This window comes from Citrus sinensis, chromosome 9 (assembly GCF_022201045.2).
Source record: "Citrus sinensis cultivar Valencia sweet orange chromosome 9, DVS_A1.0, whole genome shotgun sequence".
Classification (NCBI taxonomy): domain Eukaryota; kingdom Viridiplantae; phylum Streptophyta; class Magnoliopsida; order Sapindales; family Rutaceae; genus Citrus; species Citrus sinensis.
In genome coordinates, this window is record NC_068564.1 from 27,100,965 (window position 1) to 27,120,468 (window position 19,504).

The window sequence follows — 19,504 nt, forward strand, 5'->3', positions numbered from 1 at the left end:
TGACAGGCATATTTTACAAATATTTTCAAGTGTTCAAGAGATTTTTAAATTTAAATTTTTTCACCACTAATTGACATTTCTAAATTAGAGGCATCTCACATTCTCTACGCAATTTTTGAATCTTCAAAGTATTGAGCTTTAAACTTGGACTTAATAGGATCATGGAATTAGCGTTGGACTTTTAACAACGCATGCAAAAGCCACATTTAGTTTTTTTGTGAGGCTGATTTGTATTCTTATATCTAATTGCTTCAGGAGATTAACGAACTGAGGAAGAAACTTGAGAAGCTATATGTTCAGAATGTGATTGAATCCTTAGAGAAATCCTTAATGAGCATGAAGACAGAATGATCAAAACAAAAACAGGGTAATCAGGAGCAGAGGAAGATCTAGTTGATGTTTTTTGGAACCTTCAGCAGACCAGTAACCTTGAGTTTTCCCTAACAAGACAACCTCAAGCACTCATCTGGGTTTGTTTGTTAATGATTTTCGACCATGATATCTACACAGAAAAATTTAACAGATCACAGAAATAGCGGTACACCTGATCTAATACATCTTATTTATTAAATAATAATTGATTAACTTGATAAATCGGACTGGGTTTATTGTTATGCATGGTTCGCAATTGGTTGGTGCCAGCCAAATAACTCTTCAACGTTCATCAGATCTAAATTTTCTTTAGTGTCGGAGCCCTAAAAAATTCATTGATACCCCCCTTAAGTTTTTCCCATTTTTTTCTGTAATAAAATAGTCTGTATTTTATTTTCTATGATTATGCGCAATTATCTTTTATGTTATGCTTGTAATCTCTTTCGAAAAGTAAAAAAATAATCCTAAAAAATCACCACGAGAGATGATGATCCGCACGCCACCCATGAGTAACCGGTGAAATCCGGTAGCCAGTCGATGGTGGATGTGGATAGGGTCGGGGCGGTCGGGATGAATTCGGATCTGAGGAAAGAAAGTGGAAGGTGTTCTGTCGGATCCACGCAAGGGTTTGCGTTACGTAAACGACAGCCTGATTCTGCTTCCGGCATTTTGTTTACTTTATTTACGAACTCTCATCAGAGTGTGAGGGAGCGAAATTTGAAGTGGAGTAGTAGCTCTTCTTGTTGCTGGTGCATCGAAGCTCTGTAATTCTTTTTTATTTATTTTTTTAATTTGTAGAATTTATTTAAATGACTCGAAAACAATTTTTTCTACAAATATGATCCAATATTTGAAACTTTTAAGATTTCCCCATAGATAGAGTGAAATATTATTAAAATAAAAACCATTTGTTCTTCTTCAACGGCTCCTTGTTCAAAAATTGAACGGGTGACAAATAGTAAAGATTTCGAAAAAGAAAATCGTAATTAAAAATCAAACGGGTTAAAAGTGATTAAGAATTCAGAACAAAAATCATAATTGTCTATCAATTGAATGAAATAAAAGATAAGGGGAAAAAAAGAATTAGAGTATGTATTATTCAAAAATCTCTAAAATACTAATAGCACTCAAATGAAAAAAATGCACAAATTGCAATCAAGGTTGTAAATATTATTAATCAAGGTTGTAATCAAGGGTGGGCTTTGCTTGTAATCTCCTCTAATCATAGAACTGGTTGTTGTATGTAAGCCTAGCACTTGGATTTGTGGTGGGATTTTGGTGTTTCATAGGCCCTTTACTCATCAACAGAAGATGGAGGTACAAATACTGCCATTTCTTAGATGACCTTGTGGATAAATTTGGTTGCTTTGTTGGAAGATGCTACTAGGGGCACGGCTACAATACATGCATGTATGGGATACATGTAAACAAAAAAAAAAAATGGAAAACACATAGTTCTATTCATGTGTTCCTCCATTCCATTCATTACTGCCAATATGACATGGAATGAATGCTGTCTTACTGCGTCACCACTATCAATTTATCCTTCATTTTGAACAACTAATTTGGAGCAACTGATTTCTCGCATTGGAACCTGCATAAACTATAAAAAAACCATAAATAATTTATTCAATTTAATAACATAACTACAAAACAACATACAATTATTTAAGGGAACATACCACATTGCTCTCAAAGTCACCAAACTTTTGTCGCCACTTGAGAAATCTTTTTATTTTACTATCAGTCCATACACTAAGAGGACATCCATTCTTGGCAACAGAAAAAAGCTAAAACTTAGTTGATGACATATAGAACAACTTCAAACAACAACAAAATTGGTTAATACGAAAATAATGATAGATAATATCATAATCATTTAACTAACGATAATACAAATTAGTAAATAAATCATACCATTAAAAATATAACACATTCGCTCATTGAGAAAATTTGATTTTCATTGAACTTTGAAACTCCTTCCCACAAGAAGTTGAAAGACCAACTAACTTAATTTTTTGCGTGAATGTTACTCACTTATTTTAAAGCATGAAGATATAATGGGTTGATGTATGTGGCTGGAGTTGAACACAAAATAGTTCCAATTGTAAAAAGACTGAATAGAATACAAAAGTCCTCATCTACACAGATATTTGTCTTTAATTTGTCAACTAAAATACCTATTGGGATGCCCTTCTTTTTTGAGCAATACTTGGCTCTTAAGTCAATTATTTCACTATCTTTTCCAGCAAGCACAGTCAGCATTCCTTCGTCGCTAACACCCATCACGCTTGTAAAAGTTTTCGGTGTAAGCTTGGATTTCATTCCATAAAGTGTTACGAACCGCCTATCTACTTTTCATTGCTTAACTAGCAATCTACATAAATCTTGCCGAAGTCGCCCACATCTTAAACCTAAAAAGCTTTTGAAACCAATTTTTGTCATAGCATCATGTTGTTCAATAGATAGAGAAGAAACAATGTTGGAGGACAACAAAATACTACATTGAGATGGGTGATTACCCTTATCAGAATTGTTCTCCGCTGTTGGAATCGATTCATTTAACAATCCATTAGGCCATCTCGAGTTAATTTTAGCATTTTCATTATAACTGTTAACAAATTGGGCTTTCTTTTTTGAGCTAAGTTGCAATCATTTGTCACATATACGCCCTTTGACAAACACCAAAAAAAAATAAAATTCATTGATCAGTCATCAATGAAACTATTAGTGACTAGGATGCCACAAAGAAAAGTTATCTATAAACTGTTTCATCCACCTTCACACCTTCCTTCTTCAACTTTTGGGATTCTATCTTGCTGTAAATATAAAATAATATCAATTCCTTATATGTCAGCTTGCACTATTAAACTCAAATCACTACAAAATGTAAAAAAAAAAAAAAAAATTCAACGATGAATTAGTAACTTACAAGTAGTATATGTATGAATGCTTGCCCGGCCTCGGAGGTTCGAGTTTGTATTGGCCCTGGTGAGGTAAAATAAAAATATGTAATATAAATAGAACTAAAAATGAAAATATGTTGCTATACCGACAATAGTTCGACCGCTGCTGTTCATCAGTGGTCATTGCATAACATCGTTTTTTGCACTAAAATTTAGTACCATTAGAATCCTTATTATTGAAGCTATGTGATGATGTCATTATTACTAGTAAAAAAGTTTTGTTTGCCATAAATTTAAAAAATTTTAGAACTGAGACTTTGACTATAGATTGACAACAAATGAAAATTTCTTTGTTGGTAATAGTTGCATTATTACGTAGCCCTAACAATAAGGATTCTAATAGTACCAAAATATAGTTTAAATGACACTAAAATACGACAACCAACAATGGCTTGTGGTGCCCGGTAGTGAAAATTTTATATTTTAATTACAAAAATTTAAATTATTATTTGAATATAAATAATAACAAAATATAAGTGAATCTTGAATTATTAATTTAATAAAAATTTTAAAATAAAATATATTTTTTATATAATACAATCCATAATACCCTAAAATATAGTATTCTATTACAGTTTAATACAATATAATATAATTCAGCCTAATATAATATAATTAATGTAATATAATACACATCTTTAATAAAAGTAGATTGCGTGGTATATTTCTATTGGTCTTGGAAACTTGACTAGTCTCAAAACACTCGAACACCCGGTAATGTACTTGAAGGGAAAAATCCAAAAATCATTGTTAAAACTTTGTAAGTTGAGGACAACAACCCCTTTTGCCATCTGCATCATGAATCGAGATATTTTCAAAGTCTTAGGATGTTTTCTCTACATGTGCTGAATATGAGCTAGAGCTACTGGGTTTAATTAATAGTAGAATTTCTGGTCATTTGCCCAATCAACTAAGTCAAGTATAACTTCTATAAATTAATACTCAATAAATTAATAATTTTTATTATATAATAATTTTTATGGTCCCTACTTGGAGTAATTGGCGAAATTAATAATTTCGATAAATTAATAAAATAATACATTTTTTGAAGACTCTATATAACTTTATAGTCCCATTCATATTATAAATTAATAATTTGCTAAGATTATCAATATAATTGTTATAATATTTTATTAAATACAATATGAGTCTATTGTTACTTTTTTTCTTGAAATTAAAAAATAGTTGGATCTCATCTCTAATTTTTCTTAGTACATCCAAAAGTTTTGGAGCTGAATTATCAAATTAAATTAATTTTTAATTTATTTTTTGGCTAATATAATGTATACTTAGTGGATTGATTCATATTAATTGATTAGATTGGTAAATAGAATGAAGTTTTAGTTGATTAAATGTATGTTCATTAAATTGTATGTTAATTGTAACATTTTTGAGTTCCTTGAACGTATCTAACAATAACGCACTTGTGAAAATTCCCTACGAGCACTCAACAGCCAAGTTTTAATGTAACATGTTGCGTAGGCAACAATCTCTGCGGAGCTCCCCAATTGTACTGCAAAGAATGTATTTGTACGCGAAGATCGACATGGAAATAGAAACGAGGATGAAGATGAAGTGGATTGGTTGTTACATGTAAGCATGGCACTTTTGTGGTGGGATTTTGGTGTTTTATAGTTTATAGGCCTCTACTGAGCAACAGAAGATGGTGGTACAAGTACTGCCCTATCTTGGACGGCCTTGGGGATAAATTTGGCTGCTTTATAAGCAATGTTGCTAGCATCTTTGTTGTACGTGTTGGAATTTTTTTTTTTCTTTTTCATTATTATGCACCGTGTACTCTAAGGCTCCAAGCTAAATTGCTAGGCTAGCTGGTGAATAATGATGTAAAATTTCATGAACATGAAGTAGTTTGCGTATTCAATTTGGCAAGTTTGATTAATTTGGATACTTGAAAAGAACAACGAAGCGAGCGATAGACAGTGATAGCGTTAAGTCTTTTCTTGACTTCAGATGGATTTATCAACTACTGAGAATTGAGAAAACCAAGTCATTCTATTCAAATCAAAGTGGGAAATTTACCAATTCAACCAGTTTCCACTTTTTAATTTACAAAGACCATATTTCCAATTTTCTTAACCAATTACATGCCATTCACACCAGAATACCCTTAATCATAAAACAATTAAAAAAAAAAACCTCAAAGAGTAAGACTATTTAAATCTATCATATATCTATGTAAGAAATTACGTTAAAATTTAAAATTTAAAATCTCAAAATTACCCTTAACTTATTTTCTCTCTCTACTTTTTTTGATACAAAGATCTCTATCATCATACTTTGCATCTTGAAATCTCATTTTCTCTCTTTACTTTAAGATACTCAAAGAAATAACGCACTCATACTTAAGATCTCCAATACTCAAAGAAATAACGCACTCATACTATTACAATATTCAATTTGACAAAAAACAACCATTTTTTTTTTTTTAATCTTTCCACCAATACAACCATATTACTAAAAGGCCTGTAGTTCGTTAATATTATAAGAAAATTTGGAGTGCGATCATTTTTAAAATTGGAAAGTAGAAAGTGATCAGATGTGTAAATTTTCCAATTAAAGTGCGGCCGCTGAGAATTTGGATTGGATAATTTTCAAAATAGAAGAGGGACAAACTATTTCCAAGCTCATTGGAATCTGTTGCACGCATTTATTTGCAAAGCCAATAAAATATTTACAACACCCATTAGCGCATTATTATCTCTTATTTTTTGAAATTATTCTAATTTTCCTGCTACGTTATACGAATTATCGAAGCAGATAAATTGAAAAATTGAAGCTACATATATGAATAATTTTCTCTTTAATTAGTTGACTTAAATAAGAGTTCACACAGTTAATGCATTTCCTGCAGGAATTTGAAGACTTCACACAGTTGCCCGCCAAGTAATGGTAAGGTAATTTCCTGGGGAAATTTACACTAATAACCATTAAAGTTTTGGTTTTTTTCATCTTAACCCCCCAAACAAATTTCTATCAACATTAGCCATAAAACAAGCTTTGAGACCAAAATACCCCTCTCCCTCATCTCTCCCCCAACACTCCCTTTCACTCATCTCTCCCAAACCGAACCAACTCCCATCATCGGCGGCAACATCAGCCCTCGTCGGCGGTGGCTCCATCTTTCATCGACGTCCGATCTACAATCTACAACTTTCAACAAAACCTAGATTAGCCATTTTTTTTATTTTCATTAATTTCAAATGAAATTTTAGAATAATAATGGTTGTAGTTTGAGAATAATGGTGGTGGTGGTGGTGTTTGTGGTGGTTGGTGGTGTTTTGGGAGTATTGTTTTTGGATTTTTGAGTGTTGTGGGGAGGGAGGGGGGGTGGGGGGCAGCGCGGGCGCATGTGCGCCCCACTGTCGCACCAATTTTGGTGCGACAGCGCCCTACTGCCGCACCAATTTGGTGCGACAGCAAGCCTCTCGCACCCTCTATTCTTTATGTTTTTGCATCCAGTTTTTCCAAATTTTGAATTTGTTGGTCTGCTTACGGGGTAAATGTCAGTAATATTGGTCTGCTTACGGTTGCTTCAAATTTTCAGGATGATATGTCTCGTAAAGACTGGAACTTGGTTAAGGTGCCGAAGAAAATTTTTAAGATACCATAAAGTGATGAATATTGTTCTATGAACGATTGGGCAGTTGAGTACTGCTCTTGGAATAATGCAGTCAATCTTTCTTTCATGCTAAGTTTTGTTAATAAATTTTTCATAGATACTTTGAGATAATCGATAACATGAATCTTTTAATTTCTTCGGATACTGATTCCAAATTCTGGGATTTTCTTCATCTTTCATTTGTTAGAAATTGGTGCCTGAAGCCTGAAGCCAAACGAACATATTGGCAGTTTTAAATCAAGTACCTTGGACAACCAATGATTCATTTAAAATAAATTTAAGAAAGAAAAAAAGAGAACAGTAACATATGACATCTCAAATACGGCCAAAGGTTCAAGCTACAAAATGTGCCAAGCCATGTTGTTGAGCAAGCGTGCCTCTGGAACTTCCATCTTCATCAACTCTACTTTCTTCCAGCAAAACAATAACCAAGCAAATGCGATTAATCCTCGAATAAAACTTGGTGCGACAGGTTGCCTGTCGCACCAAGCTAAGTGCGACAGGTTGGTTTGCAAATCGTTTTACATTACAGAATCAAAGCACTGCAAGAAACTGAAGCCTCTTCGCCAAGAGCACTTACCAGCTGTTCTCATTCGATATTCAAACACAACCCATCTTGATCTCAGTCTCTATCCACGCATAAATGACCATTCTTTATTTGCAATATCGAAAATCACTAGCTTTACACTTCAATCTATTGATCTTTCACGTTCTTGGGGCTTTTCAAGTTCTGGGTTGCTGAGTTTGACGTTGAGCTGTAAGAATTTGGAATGATTTATGGCTTCGAAGTGACACAAAACCGAACTTGTTGAAGACTGGACCCTCTGTAGCTCGCACTTATGGAAAAGCAAAACTTGGTGCGATTAATCCTCGAATAAAACTTGGTGCGACAGGTGCCTGTCGCACCAAGCTAAGTGCGACAGGTTGCCTGTCGCACCAAGCTAAGTGCGACAGGTGCCTGTCGCACCAAGCTAAGTGCGACAGGTGCCTGTCGCACCAAGCTAAGTGCGACAGGTTGCCTGCCGCACCAAGCTAAGTGCGACGGGGTGCCTGTCGCACCAAGCTAAGGGCGACCGGCCGCCTGGCGCACCAAGCTAAGTGCGACAGGTGCCTGTCGCACCAAGCTAAGGGCGACAGGTGCCTGTCGCACCAAGTTTTTTTGCGACAGGCACCTGTCGCACCAAGTTTTTTTGCGACAGGCACCTGTCGCCATATTCACCCACGACTCAGTTCACTGAAACTCTCGAGCAAGTTCAAAAAATAACTCATGTGATGCCGATTAGTGTTGGATCCGGATAGATTATGATCAGATTTCACTTTTATCGTTGTCTTTTGCCGTCGCCGTTGGTTGATGATTAAAGAGTGGAAAGCTGCCTTTGGTTTGACGATATGTGAGAAAGAAAGTTGCTTTTGGTCTGTAAAGAAGGGTAATTTGGGGAGAAAAGCGTGTGTTTGGCTAATGTTGATAGAAAAAAGTTGAGAGGGTTAATTGTGAAAATAACAAAATTTTTATGGTTATTTTCGTAAATTTCCCAATTTCCTGCTGCAATTTGAAACCATATATATACTTCCAAATCAATTAATATTCTAAATTTGGACTGAACATATATCATAGTAATACCGAGGCTGTTTGCTCTGTTTTATTTATTTATTTTTTGTTTGAATTCAGAATTTGATTCATTCTCAGTCTTTTCTAGTTTTGATTTATTTTAAAAAACTTATATCTGAAAAGGAAAAAATTATTCTGATAATAATAATTTTTTCTTCTTCTTTTTTGTCTTTTTGAGGAAAAGATATCATAACCATTAAACTAAGGTAAAAACATAATATTTTTATACAAATTTTATTTTTAATATGTGTGGTCCACTACTTGACTTCCAATACACCTAAATTACACATTATTGATTGAAAGAGACGGCGTTGGACTGGAAAAGTCTTTCGTCCACGGCGGGACCCACAGCAGTTAGTGACGTTGAAGACTTAATGATCAGATATGGCTAATCAAGGGACATTTAATTATTAATTAAAATTTATAAATAGCAAGCGATATTGATAACATTCTCAGACACAATTATTCCTTCCCTAAATATAATTTCTATTCACATTTTCACAGCAATGAAACCTAACACGAGTGCTTTTGTTGCCCTTGCTTTGCTTGAGTTATTTGCTATAGCCACCGTGATCAACATTAGCCTCTGCAATGGCACCTCTTGCATAGAGAGTGAGAGAGAAGCGCTTTTAAAGTTGCAGCATGATCCCAGAGATCCTTCAAATCGCCTTGCCTCTTGGATTGGCGATAATGGAGATTGCTGTAAATGGGGCGGTGTCTTTTGTAGCAACTTCACCGGCCATGTCCTTGAGCTCAACCTCCAAAATCCTTCTAGTCCTGATGAAAATGAAGCTTACCAGAGGTCGAAGCTGGTTGGTAAGATAAATCCCTCTTTGCTTGAATTAAAGCATTTGGTTCACCTGGACTTGAGTGGTAATGATTTTCAGGGAATTCAAATTCCAAAGTATCTTGCTTCTCTTGTGAACCTAAGATACCTCAATCTTTCTGAAGCAAATTTCACAGGAATGATTCCTCACCAACTTGGAAATCTCTCAAATCTGCAATATCTTGATGTTACAGGGTATTGGTTTGAGTTGTACGTTGACAGTTTTTCATGGTTATCCGGTCTTTCATTGCTAGAGCACTTCCATATGAGTTGGGTGAACCTCACTAAAGCCTCTGATTGGTTACTGTCAATAAACTCACTCTCTTCTTTAAAAGAATTGAAGTTATCCTACTGCCGAGTCTATCACCTTCCTCCGTTATCCTCTGCTAATATTTCCTCCCTTAATGCCCTTGATCTTTCCGGAAACTATTTTAATGACACTTACATTCCTAGCTGGGTTTTTGGTCTAAGTCATTTAGTCTTTCTTGATTTAGGCTCTAATAAATTTGCTGGTCAAATCCCCAGTGGACTAGGAAACTTGACCTCTCTTGGACATCTTGATTTATCTTTAAATCAATTCAATTCTACAAAACCCGGCTGGTTGTCTAAGCTTAATGGGCTTAAGTATCTTTCTCTTCGTGGTAATAGTTTTCAAGGTACGATTTCATCAATTGGACTAGAAAACTTGACTTCTATCAAAACACTCGACATTGCTTTCAATGAACAACTTGGAGGGAAAATTCCAAATTCATTTGCAAGATTTTGTAAGCTGAGAGTAATTGATGTCTCATATGTCAACTTGAGTCAAGATATCTCACAAGTCTTAGATATTTTCTCTGCATGTGTTGCTGATGCACTAGAGTCACTGTTTTTAAGCAGTTGTCAAATTTATGGTCACTTGACAAATCAACTAGGGCGATTTAAAAATCTCCGAGCTCTCGATCTTTCCAATAACACGGTGAACGGTTCTATTCCGTTATCTTTGGGGCAAATCGCAAATTTGGAATCTCTAGATTTGTCCAACAACAAGTTGAATGGAACTGTTTCTGAAATCCACTTTCTCAATTTAACAAAACTGCTTGTGTTTTGTGCTCATGGAAACTTGCTAGTCTTCAAAATCAATCCTAATTGGGTTCCTCCATTTCAACTCGCATTTTTGGAGTTGAGATCATGTCATTTAGGACCTCGATTTCCTTTGTGGCTTCAATCACAAAAGAAATTATATTATTTGGATATATCCAGCACAAGAATCTCAGCCAAAATTCCTCGTGGGTTTTGGAATTCTATTTTCCAGTATGATTATTTAAATGTCTCTGGTAACCAAATCTATGGTGGGGTTCCAAAGTTTGACAGTCCATCAGTGCCTCTTATTACCACACCATCCTTGTTGGGTTCAATATTCGATCTTTCCAATAATGCTTTATCGGGATCCATTTTCCATCTCATTTGTCAGGGGGAGAATTTCTCAAAGAACATTGAATTTCTCAAACTCTCCAAAAATCATTTTTCCGAAGACATCCCTGATTGTTGGATGAATTGGCCGAGGTTGCGTACGTTGAACTTAGGCAACAACAACTTCACCGGTAGCCTTCCGATGTCTATTGGAGCTTTAAATTCTCTTAAGTCTTTGAACCTCCGAAATAATAGATTGTCTGGAATAATACCAACGTCGTTTAGAAATTTTTCAATTTTGGAAGCACTTGACATGGGTGAAAATGAACTTGTCGGCAATATTCCTACATGGATAGGAGAAAGATTTTCCAGATTGATGATTCTCAATCTTCGATCAAACAAGTTTCACGGAGATTTCCCCATTCAACTTTGTCGTCTAGCTTCTCTACAAATTTTAGATGTGGCTTATAACAGTCTCTCAGGGACCATACCAAGATGCATCAACAACTTCTCTGCTATGGCGACAACGGACTCATCTGATCAGGACAGCAATATATTCTATGCCTCATCGGGGGACAACGAAATTGTTGAGGATGCATCGCTTGTGATGAAAGGGTTTTTGGTTGAATATAAATCCATTCTTAATTTGGTGAGAAGCATTGACATTTCCAAGAATAATTTCTCTGGAGAAGTACCTGTAGAAGTGACAAACCTCCAAGGATTGCAATCATTGAATTTGTCGTACAACTTATTTACCGGAAGAATTCCTGATAATATCGGTGTTATGAGATCAATTGAATCCCTCGATTTCTCAGCGAACCAACTTTCAGGTCAGATTCCTCAAAGTATGTCAAGCTTGTCATTTCTGAATTACCTGAACCTATCCAACAATAACTTGAATGGAGAAATTCCTTCAAGCACTCAATTGCAAAGCTTTGGTGCATCATCTTTTGCCGGCAATGACCTATGCGGAGCTCCACTTTCAAATTGCACTAAGAAGAATATTTTGATACCTGAAGATGAAAATGGAAATGGGAACGAAGGTGATTATGAAGATGGAGTGGACTGGTTGTTGCATATAAGCATGGCACTTGGATTTGTGGTCGGATTTTGGTGTTTCATTGGCCCTTTACTTATCAAAAGAAGATGGAGGTATAAGTACTGTCATTTCTTGGATCGCCTTTGGGATGGCTGCTTTGTAAGAAAATGCTACCAGATCTTTCATGTTTGCACGTGTGTTTTCTATGTACTTAATCAATAAATGATGCATTACAATAAAATAAGGAAACTTTTTCTTGTGATTGAAGAGGGAATTTAAACAGATGCCAGATTTCTTTCAAAAGGCAAAAGTAGGAGTTTGTCTGACAGCTGAAGGATAATACCAATCACCATGTCTGCAAAGAATCATTTAAAGGTTTCTTCTAAATTGTGTAGAATAGTTGACAAAATTATTCAAAGACACGCCAATAAGAAAATTTTCAACAGTTAGTCAATATATAACTAAACTAGATTCAAAGTAAAAGCACTCAATCTTGCATCAAACAAAACATTCCAATAAATGCATGATTTTATAACAAATTTCATAATACTAATATCTGAATGAATCTTTAGATTTGTTACAACTCACAACATTCCATCACAACATTTATCAATGAAATCAATAACAATGTTATTGGTTCTTTGAGAAGTCAATGAACTCTGGCTCAAAGAGAAAAGAGTCAACTGGTAAAATGAATTACTTTTGGTACATGGTTGCTATGTCATCTATATTCGTGAAATTGACATCATGACATGGCCGTATTGGCTCAACAGCCTCCTGAAGATTCACATAAAATTATTTTCAGTTGAAAGCATAAATTTTATGAAAAAATGCTAAGTAAGAAAAAACGTAAGAGAATTTTATTGGCATAAATGACATTTATTTTCTTTCTTCATTTGGAATTCATCAATAGCATAGATAGAGTCACCTTCTGTCCAATTACTCCAATTTGGCATACCTCACAGCGTAAGGTGAAGTTGGCAGTGTCACTATATCTCCTTTTCCTAAGGAATAGTAAAAAAATCAAAACTCGATAATGTATAAAAATAAACATCAATATTCTATAATGAAAGAAAATAATTCATCACAGGATAACAAGTAAAGACAAATAAATTGCCTCCAAATCAATAACAAGTAACTCAATTTTCTGGAAATTCGGTTAACCGCAACTTGATCTTTGAAAATGCAGTGACTGATATGCATGTACATGCACATATGTTGGAAGAAAAAACATGTCAAAGGCGGGGATTTGGTAACCTCAATTAAATTTCCTCATAACATAGCTAATATCTCGACGTGATTCTCACCATGCACTAATGACCAAATGAATCTGAATGATAAAATTGGTCAATTAAACAGCAGGTAAAAAATAGTCCATTATCATTTCAAAAGTCCTAATTTCCAGCCTGTAAATAGCTGGAAAACAATTGTGTGTTTGAGCATGGCACCTTTCTTATTTGAGTACGAAAATATCAAACATTTATCACAGGAAACAATACATCTATGAACGAGACTACTACCCTTGTTGCTCTTTAACAAGTTTCAAAAGCTAGCTCTTCTGCTGGCCCAATGGTCCTGTCCTTTCGTACGGGAACTGAACTCTGATCAAACTCCACTGGAGCACCCTCAAATGCAGATATCTGCAGATACAAGATAAAGAAATCAAGCACTCATAAGTTGAATAGAAACTCAAGACAGCACAAGAATTAAGAGGAGCACCGATAGAGGGGAAAAAACTTGTGAAAACATGAACCGGCGTGAAAGATTAATTAGCATCACTCAATAGGAAAAGGATAAAGCAAGCTCAGGGAACTTTTTCTTAAAAGCAAGTTCTAAAACTTTTTTGCATGTGCAGCCTTGAGGCATGGGATTTTTAAAATCTTCTGATTTAACAACCAGCAGAGCGATCTAAAAGAAAAATAATTATAGGAAATTGATCATTAAACATCATACAGCTACAGCATCATAATGAAGCTCGTCGTAGATGAGCATAACTCTTTCAGAATACTTCTTTTCCTGGAAATGAGAACACTGGAAAAAGGAACATTCAGTAATGCTGAACTCGCTAGAATCTCATGCACAAAGGATTCAAGAAAACTACTAACCTGGCCATACAAATCACATCTTGTGGTCTGAATATCATATGCTGCAATTTCACGTCCATAATAATCTGCTAATATCGAAAGCTCAATGGCACCTTCAAATCAAACATAAAGTAAAAGCAAACACAATAAGTCAGTGAATAACCTAAACAACAATGTGACCCAACATATATACAGGGAGCAAGCGGATAAAGGAATAACTATGGCAGAGGTAGATGCTGCTCATATATACTACACTTGAAAAGCCAGTGGTTGCAAGATGATTCCTTAGTTTCATATAGACAAATTTAGACCCATGTTCTTGTAACTGTCTAGCAGATACAAAAGCATGCTTATTTAGGGAAAAAAAGTTCACCGCACCTCCCCACTTCTCTGGGTCCTGAATCCAAGAACAATACTCTTGATTTGACTTCCCAATAAATGCCTCAGAATGTTTTACCGTATCACTTGCTACTGTTGCTGCTATAGCCTTCAAAAGATGATCGATCACAATGTTCAGAAAATTAATAAATAACAGAGGCAATAAATAATGTCATTTATGAATACAAACTTGCCTATGAAAATATATGGTTGTCACTCTCATGCCTGGCAATAATGAAAATTTGATCTACATACTTCAATTGCTGTTAAACATTTAAAAACCTATATAAAGTGTACTTGAATGAACATTCACATAAAACTATTTTCAGTTGAAAGCATAAACTTTTCGAAAAGATACTGGGTAAGAAATAAAGCAGAGGAAATTTTAGTTTCAAAAATGACATTAATTTTCTTTCTTCATTTGGAATTCAAAAATAGCGTAGATAAAATCACCTTCTGTCCAATTACTCCAATTTGGCATACCCCATAGCACAAAGTGAAGTTGGCCGTGTCCGTATAGGTCTTTTTCCTAAAGAATAGCAAAGAAATCAAAACTTGATAATGTATAAATAGTGAACATCAATATTCCATAATGAAAGAAAATAATTCATCACAAGATAAAAAGTAAAGTCAAATAAATTGCCTCCAAATTGATAATAACTATAGTATCTTTCGACAAAATATGGGATTATCCCAAGAATATATCTTGATTTGCTAATATCTTTGCTGAGACTTTATTGTAATACTTCTACAGTATTCGTGTGGAATCAAGAAGCACTTTCATCGGGTAACTCAATTTTCTGGAAATTAAGTCAGCCTCGTCTTGGTCCTTGAAAACGCAATTCCTCATATGCATGTAAATGCACATATATTGGAACAAAAAACCGTGTCAAAGAAGGCAGGGATTCGGTAACCTAAATTAAATGTCCTCTTAACATAACTAATATCTAGACATGAGTCTCACTGTGCAGTAATGACCAAATGAATCTGAATAATAAATTGGTCAATTAAACAGCAGGTTAAAGAAGCTTGAAAATAGTCCATTAACATGTTAAAAAAAAAAAAGTGTTTCCACCCGATAAATAGCTGGAAAACACTTGTGTGCTTGAATATGCTCATCTTTCTTAGAGTTCAAAAATATCATTTATCACAGGAAATGATACCTCTATGACCTAGAATACTACCTTTGCTGCTCCTTGACAAGTTTCAGAGCTAGGTCTTCTGCTGGCCCAATGGTCCTGCCCTTCTGTACGGGAAATATAGTCTGATCAAACTCCTCTGGAGCTCCCTCAAATGGAGATATCTGCAGATACAACATACAAAAATCAAGCACTCATAAGAGAAGCACCGATAGAAGGGAAAAACTTATGAATTCATGAACCAACATGAAAGATTAATTAGCATCATTCACATAGCAAAAGGATAAAGCAAGTTCTGGGGGACTTTATATACAAGCAAGGTCAAGAACTTTTTTGCATATGCGAGTTTAGTGATTGTTTAAAAATTTTCTGATTTAACAACCAACCGAGCAAATAAGAAAATAGTTATAGGAAGTTGATCATAAAACATCATACAGCTAAAGCATCATAATGAAGCCCGTCGTAGATGAGCATAACTCTTTCAGAATACTTCTTTTCCTGTCTATGAGAACATGGGAAAAAGGAGGGAAAAAGGAACATTCAGTAATGATGAACTTGCTAGAATCTCATGCACAAAGGATTCAAGAAAACTACTAACTTGGCCATACAAATCACATCTTGTGGTCTGAATATCATATGCTACAATTTCACGTCCCTAATAATCTGCTAATATCGAAAGCTCATTGGCACATTCAAATCAAACACAAAGTAAAAGTAAACACAATCAGTCAGTGAATAACCTAAACAACATCATAGTTGTTGCTGATTGTGACCCAACATATATACAGGGAGCAAGTGGATAGAGGAATAACAATGGCAGAGGTAGATGCTGCTCATATATATTACACATGAAAAGCCAGTGGTTGCAAGATGATTCCTTCGTTTCATATAGACAAATTTAGACCCCCATGTCCTTGTAACTGTCTAGCAGATACAAAAGCATGCCTATTTAGGGAAAAAAGAAGTTCACCGCACCTCCCCACTTCTCTGGGTCCTGAATCCAAGAACAATACTCTTGATTTGACTTTCCAAGAAATGCCTCAGAATATTTTACTGGATCACTTGCTGCTGTTGCTGCTATAACCTTCAGAAGATAATCAATCACATTGTTCAGAAAATTAATAAGTAACAGAGGCGATAAATAATGTCATTAATGAATACAAACTTGCCTATGAATATATTTGGTTGTCACTCATGCCTGGCAATTATGAAAATTTGATCTACATAATTCAATTGGTATTAAACATTTAAAAACCTACACAAAGTGTACTTGAATGACTAGTTTGTGAGCATACAGGAGGTAGATGCACAGCTGACAGCTCAACTAAGTTTCCATATAAATGTATTCCATCCACAATTAACTGAGGCCAAAAGTATTTGACTAACCATCCCATGCCAAAAGGTGATATCTTCATCAGAAGCATAAAAATCTCATGTTTCAGACTTTGACAAGTATCAAGATGTCAACATGATAACATACAGCTCCAGACACATGTCAGGGTCATGCCATGATGATTTCATTATATACCCACCCACTAGAAGTTCTGGATAAGATCCCTTGAAAAAAGATTGCTGTAGAATCAGATGCCACTCACTAAAAAAGGGGTTGATTCTAAAAGAACATGGGCACGAAAGAATTTCACTACTAATTATCTGCGCACTTCAGTAACTATAACTTTCTTTACAACCTTTTCCATTCAGCTTATCATTTGGAAGAGGCTCACTTAAGAACAAACCCAGTAATCAAAAAACATCCAATAAAATCTTCCAAGACTTTAAATCTTCACTTATGGAACAAAAACTCCCTTCCATTCAGTGCAGTCATGAGAAGGTACAGATGTTTACACAGATAAGAATTTAATAGAATAGATCAACATAGATGTGGAAGCTAAAAGAATTCTGTAGGTACAGTTAGAGAAGATATAGCATCCTATATTAACCAAATACATGTCTCATAGGAAAGATCTAAAGGAAAAAGAGGATTTTTATAATTGACCTAGGTAGTTAAGTTACAAAGCCATGGCCGACCCTCCACTGCAGTAAAGATTTGTTCCATCCCACCTCATATGGAACATTCTCAGAAGAAAGAACACAATCGAATGGCCATGAGAATTCCATCCCACTTCTCCCCACAAGCTTAATCAACATTTAAACAAAACATCAGCAATATACTTCCAAAATAGAAGAAACGAGTTCATAAGAATTTCTATATATTCTCAACAGTTCTTCTGTATACAATGGATTAGATTGCAACGAAATCAAAAAAATTAATTAACCAACTCAACTCTGTTTTCTAGAATTCTAAGTTATCATAACCTAAGAGTGTTAACAACTGTGAGTTGTACATTAAAAGAAACTCACGAGGTAAAAAGAACCAAAACATATTACCAAATAAAGAAAATGAAACTTGATATCGGATCTACTATTACACTTTCTCCCAGCTCATCATGATTTTCCTTTAGATACATGTTTCCATGTTTCCAAAAGTCTTGATATTATTAATCGTACGAATAACTAATAAGCAAAGCTTTACAAGAGCACCATCTAGGCCATATCTTCCATCAATTTTTAGAAGATCTTGCTCCATTTTGTGGCAAGCACAATTTTCATTTTTGGCCCCTTGTGCTTTCAGACTTTCAACTTCTCTTGTTAGTCATTCCTAGATTATCAGACCATGTACTGCATTTGTTCTCAAATTAATAAATAAAATTAAAGACTGACAGGTAGCTGCGGGATTGGTGGAGTGTGTAATTTGCAGTTAAACCTTAATAAGTTCAAGTTTGATGTATAGCCGAAGATATTTAGCTTGATTTCCTTTTATGATGTATGTATGAATTATATAACATTTCACTGAGTACGTTAAACCATTGAACTATTACCCCCTACGAATCCCCAAAGTTATATTTAAGCTTTTCAATCAAATACTCCAATCACACTGAAACAAATTGAAATCTACAACAAACAATGCTGTTAACAAAAATAAAATGTGAAAGATAAGAACCTGTCTCAATTCAGGAGCTTTGTTTTTGTCATGTTCCATAACATACCTGTAAATGAAAAAAGGCAAGAGAACAACGATCAAACAAAGCCCCAAAGCTCACTTTACTAAACATAATATCGTCGCCGGGTCATGCGGCTGTTGATGGCCCTGGTGAGGCGTGTCGTGAGGGAGTGGAGGGGAGAGAGTGAGTGAAGAGGGAGAGGGAGCCATGAGGTCAGGGAATGAGTGAAGAGGGAGAGCGAGCTGTGAGGGTTAGTGAAGAGAGAGGAAAGAGGAAATTGGTTTCCCGTGTGAGATGAGAGCCCTTTTGTTTTTGTTTTTTTTTTTCCCACAAATATATATGGCTGGGTTTGATATGTGTTGAAACCGTTTCTATAGGTTCCAGTTTTGTAAATTTTTTTATTATTTATTAATTAAATTTTGAATCCAACAGCCATTTTTCCTGCATGTATCAGATACATGCAGGTATTGTAGCATCAGCCTGTTACTAGATCTTTCATGTTTGTACTTGTTGCTTTGTATGTACTTTTAAACAATAACTGAAGTGTTAGCCAATAAAATGAAGGACTTTGTTCTTCTTGCGACTATCCCAAAACCAAAAATTACTACAAGGCGACAAAAAGAATAGTACTGCCAACTTCCAATTAAAGAATTGACGGCAGAGAGCGCCTCCTCGGACGATATCCTGTCTACTAATCTCAGTTAATTAAGCAGTCATCCTCGGGGGAAGCAGACAGGTACGATTACTTACTTTGTCCTGATTGTAGTTAACTAATAAATTTAATTGAGTCGCTCAAACAATTCAAGGCCTTGACTTGAAAAACACCCTGTTCTGTATATCAAATGGCAGCGAATTTTGCAGGTCATGGCACAAAAAGATAAGGCTTTCATGATTTCCAATTTATTATTTGACCTAGAGTCCACTCGGAGCTACTTAGTTACATGAAGAAAATAAGAAACTGAGGTTTAACACCATTGATTGCTCAAAATATATTGAACAAATCGGTCAATATTGACAATTTGTCATTTCACATCTCCCTTTTTTTTAAATATTTCAA

The 19,504-nt window shown here is 35.0% G+C and overlaps 2 protein-coding genes and 1 pseudogene across 3 annotated transcripts in view; 1 reads left to right on the top strand and 2 right to left on the bottom strand.

The window, feature by feature from the left end:
- The first annotated feature begins 9,093 nt into the window (after positions 1-9,093).
- Positions 9,094-12,066, top strand: LOC127899959 (receptor-like protein EIX2). The gene has a single exon (XM_052434129.1). It carries the CDS (start codon positions 9,094-9,096, stop codon positions 12,064-12,066), a length of 2,973 nt encoding a protein of 990 aa, XP_052290089.1.
- A 288-nt stretch (positions 12,067-12,354) lies between these two features.
- LOC102622255 (uncharacterized) overlaps positions 12,355-19,504 on the bottom strand; it is a 32,243-nt pseudogene continuing 25,093 nt past the window's right edge.
- LOC102610474 (reactive Intermediate Deaminase A, chloroplastic) overlaps positions 13,949-19,504 on the bottom strand; it is a 65,939-nt gene continuing 60,383 nt past the window's right edge. Inside the window, exons 9-11 of one of the 2 annotated variants that reach the window (XM_052433194.1) lie at positions 17,442-17,581; positions 16,421-16,529; positions 13,949-14,041 (exon numbers count right to left, since the gene is read on the bottom strand). The gene's annotated coding sequence lies outside the window, so the exon portion shown is untranslated. Of the gene's footprint in view, positions 14,042-15,489; positions 15,610-16,420; positions 16,530-17,441; positions 17,582-19,504 lie in introns of those variants that run through there. The other variant, XM_052433193.1, reaches the window with a different exon arrangement.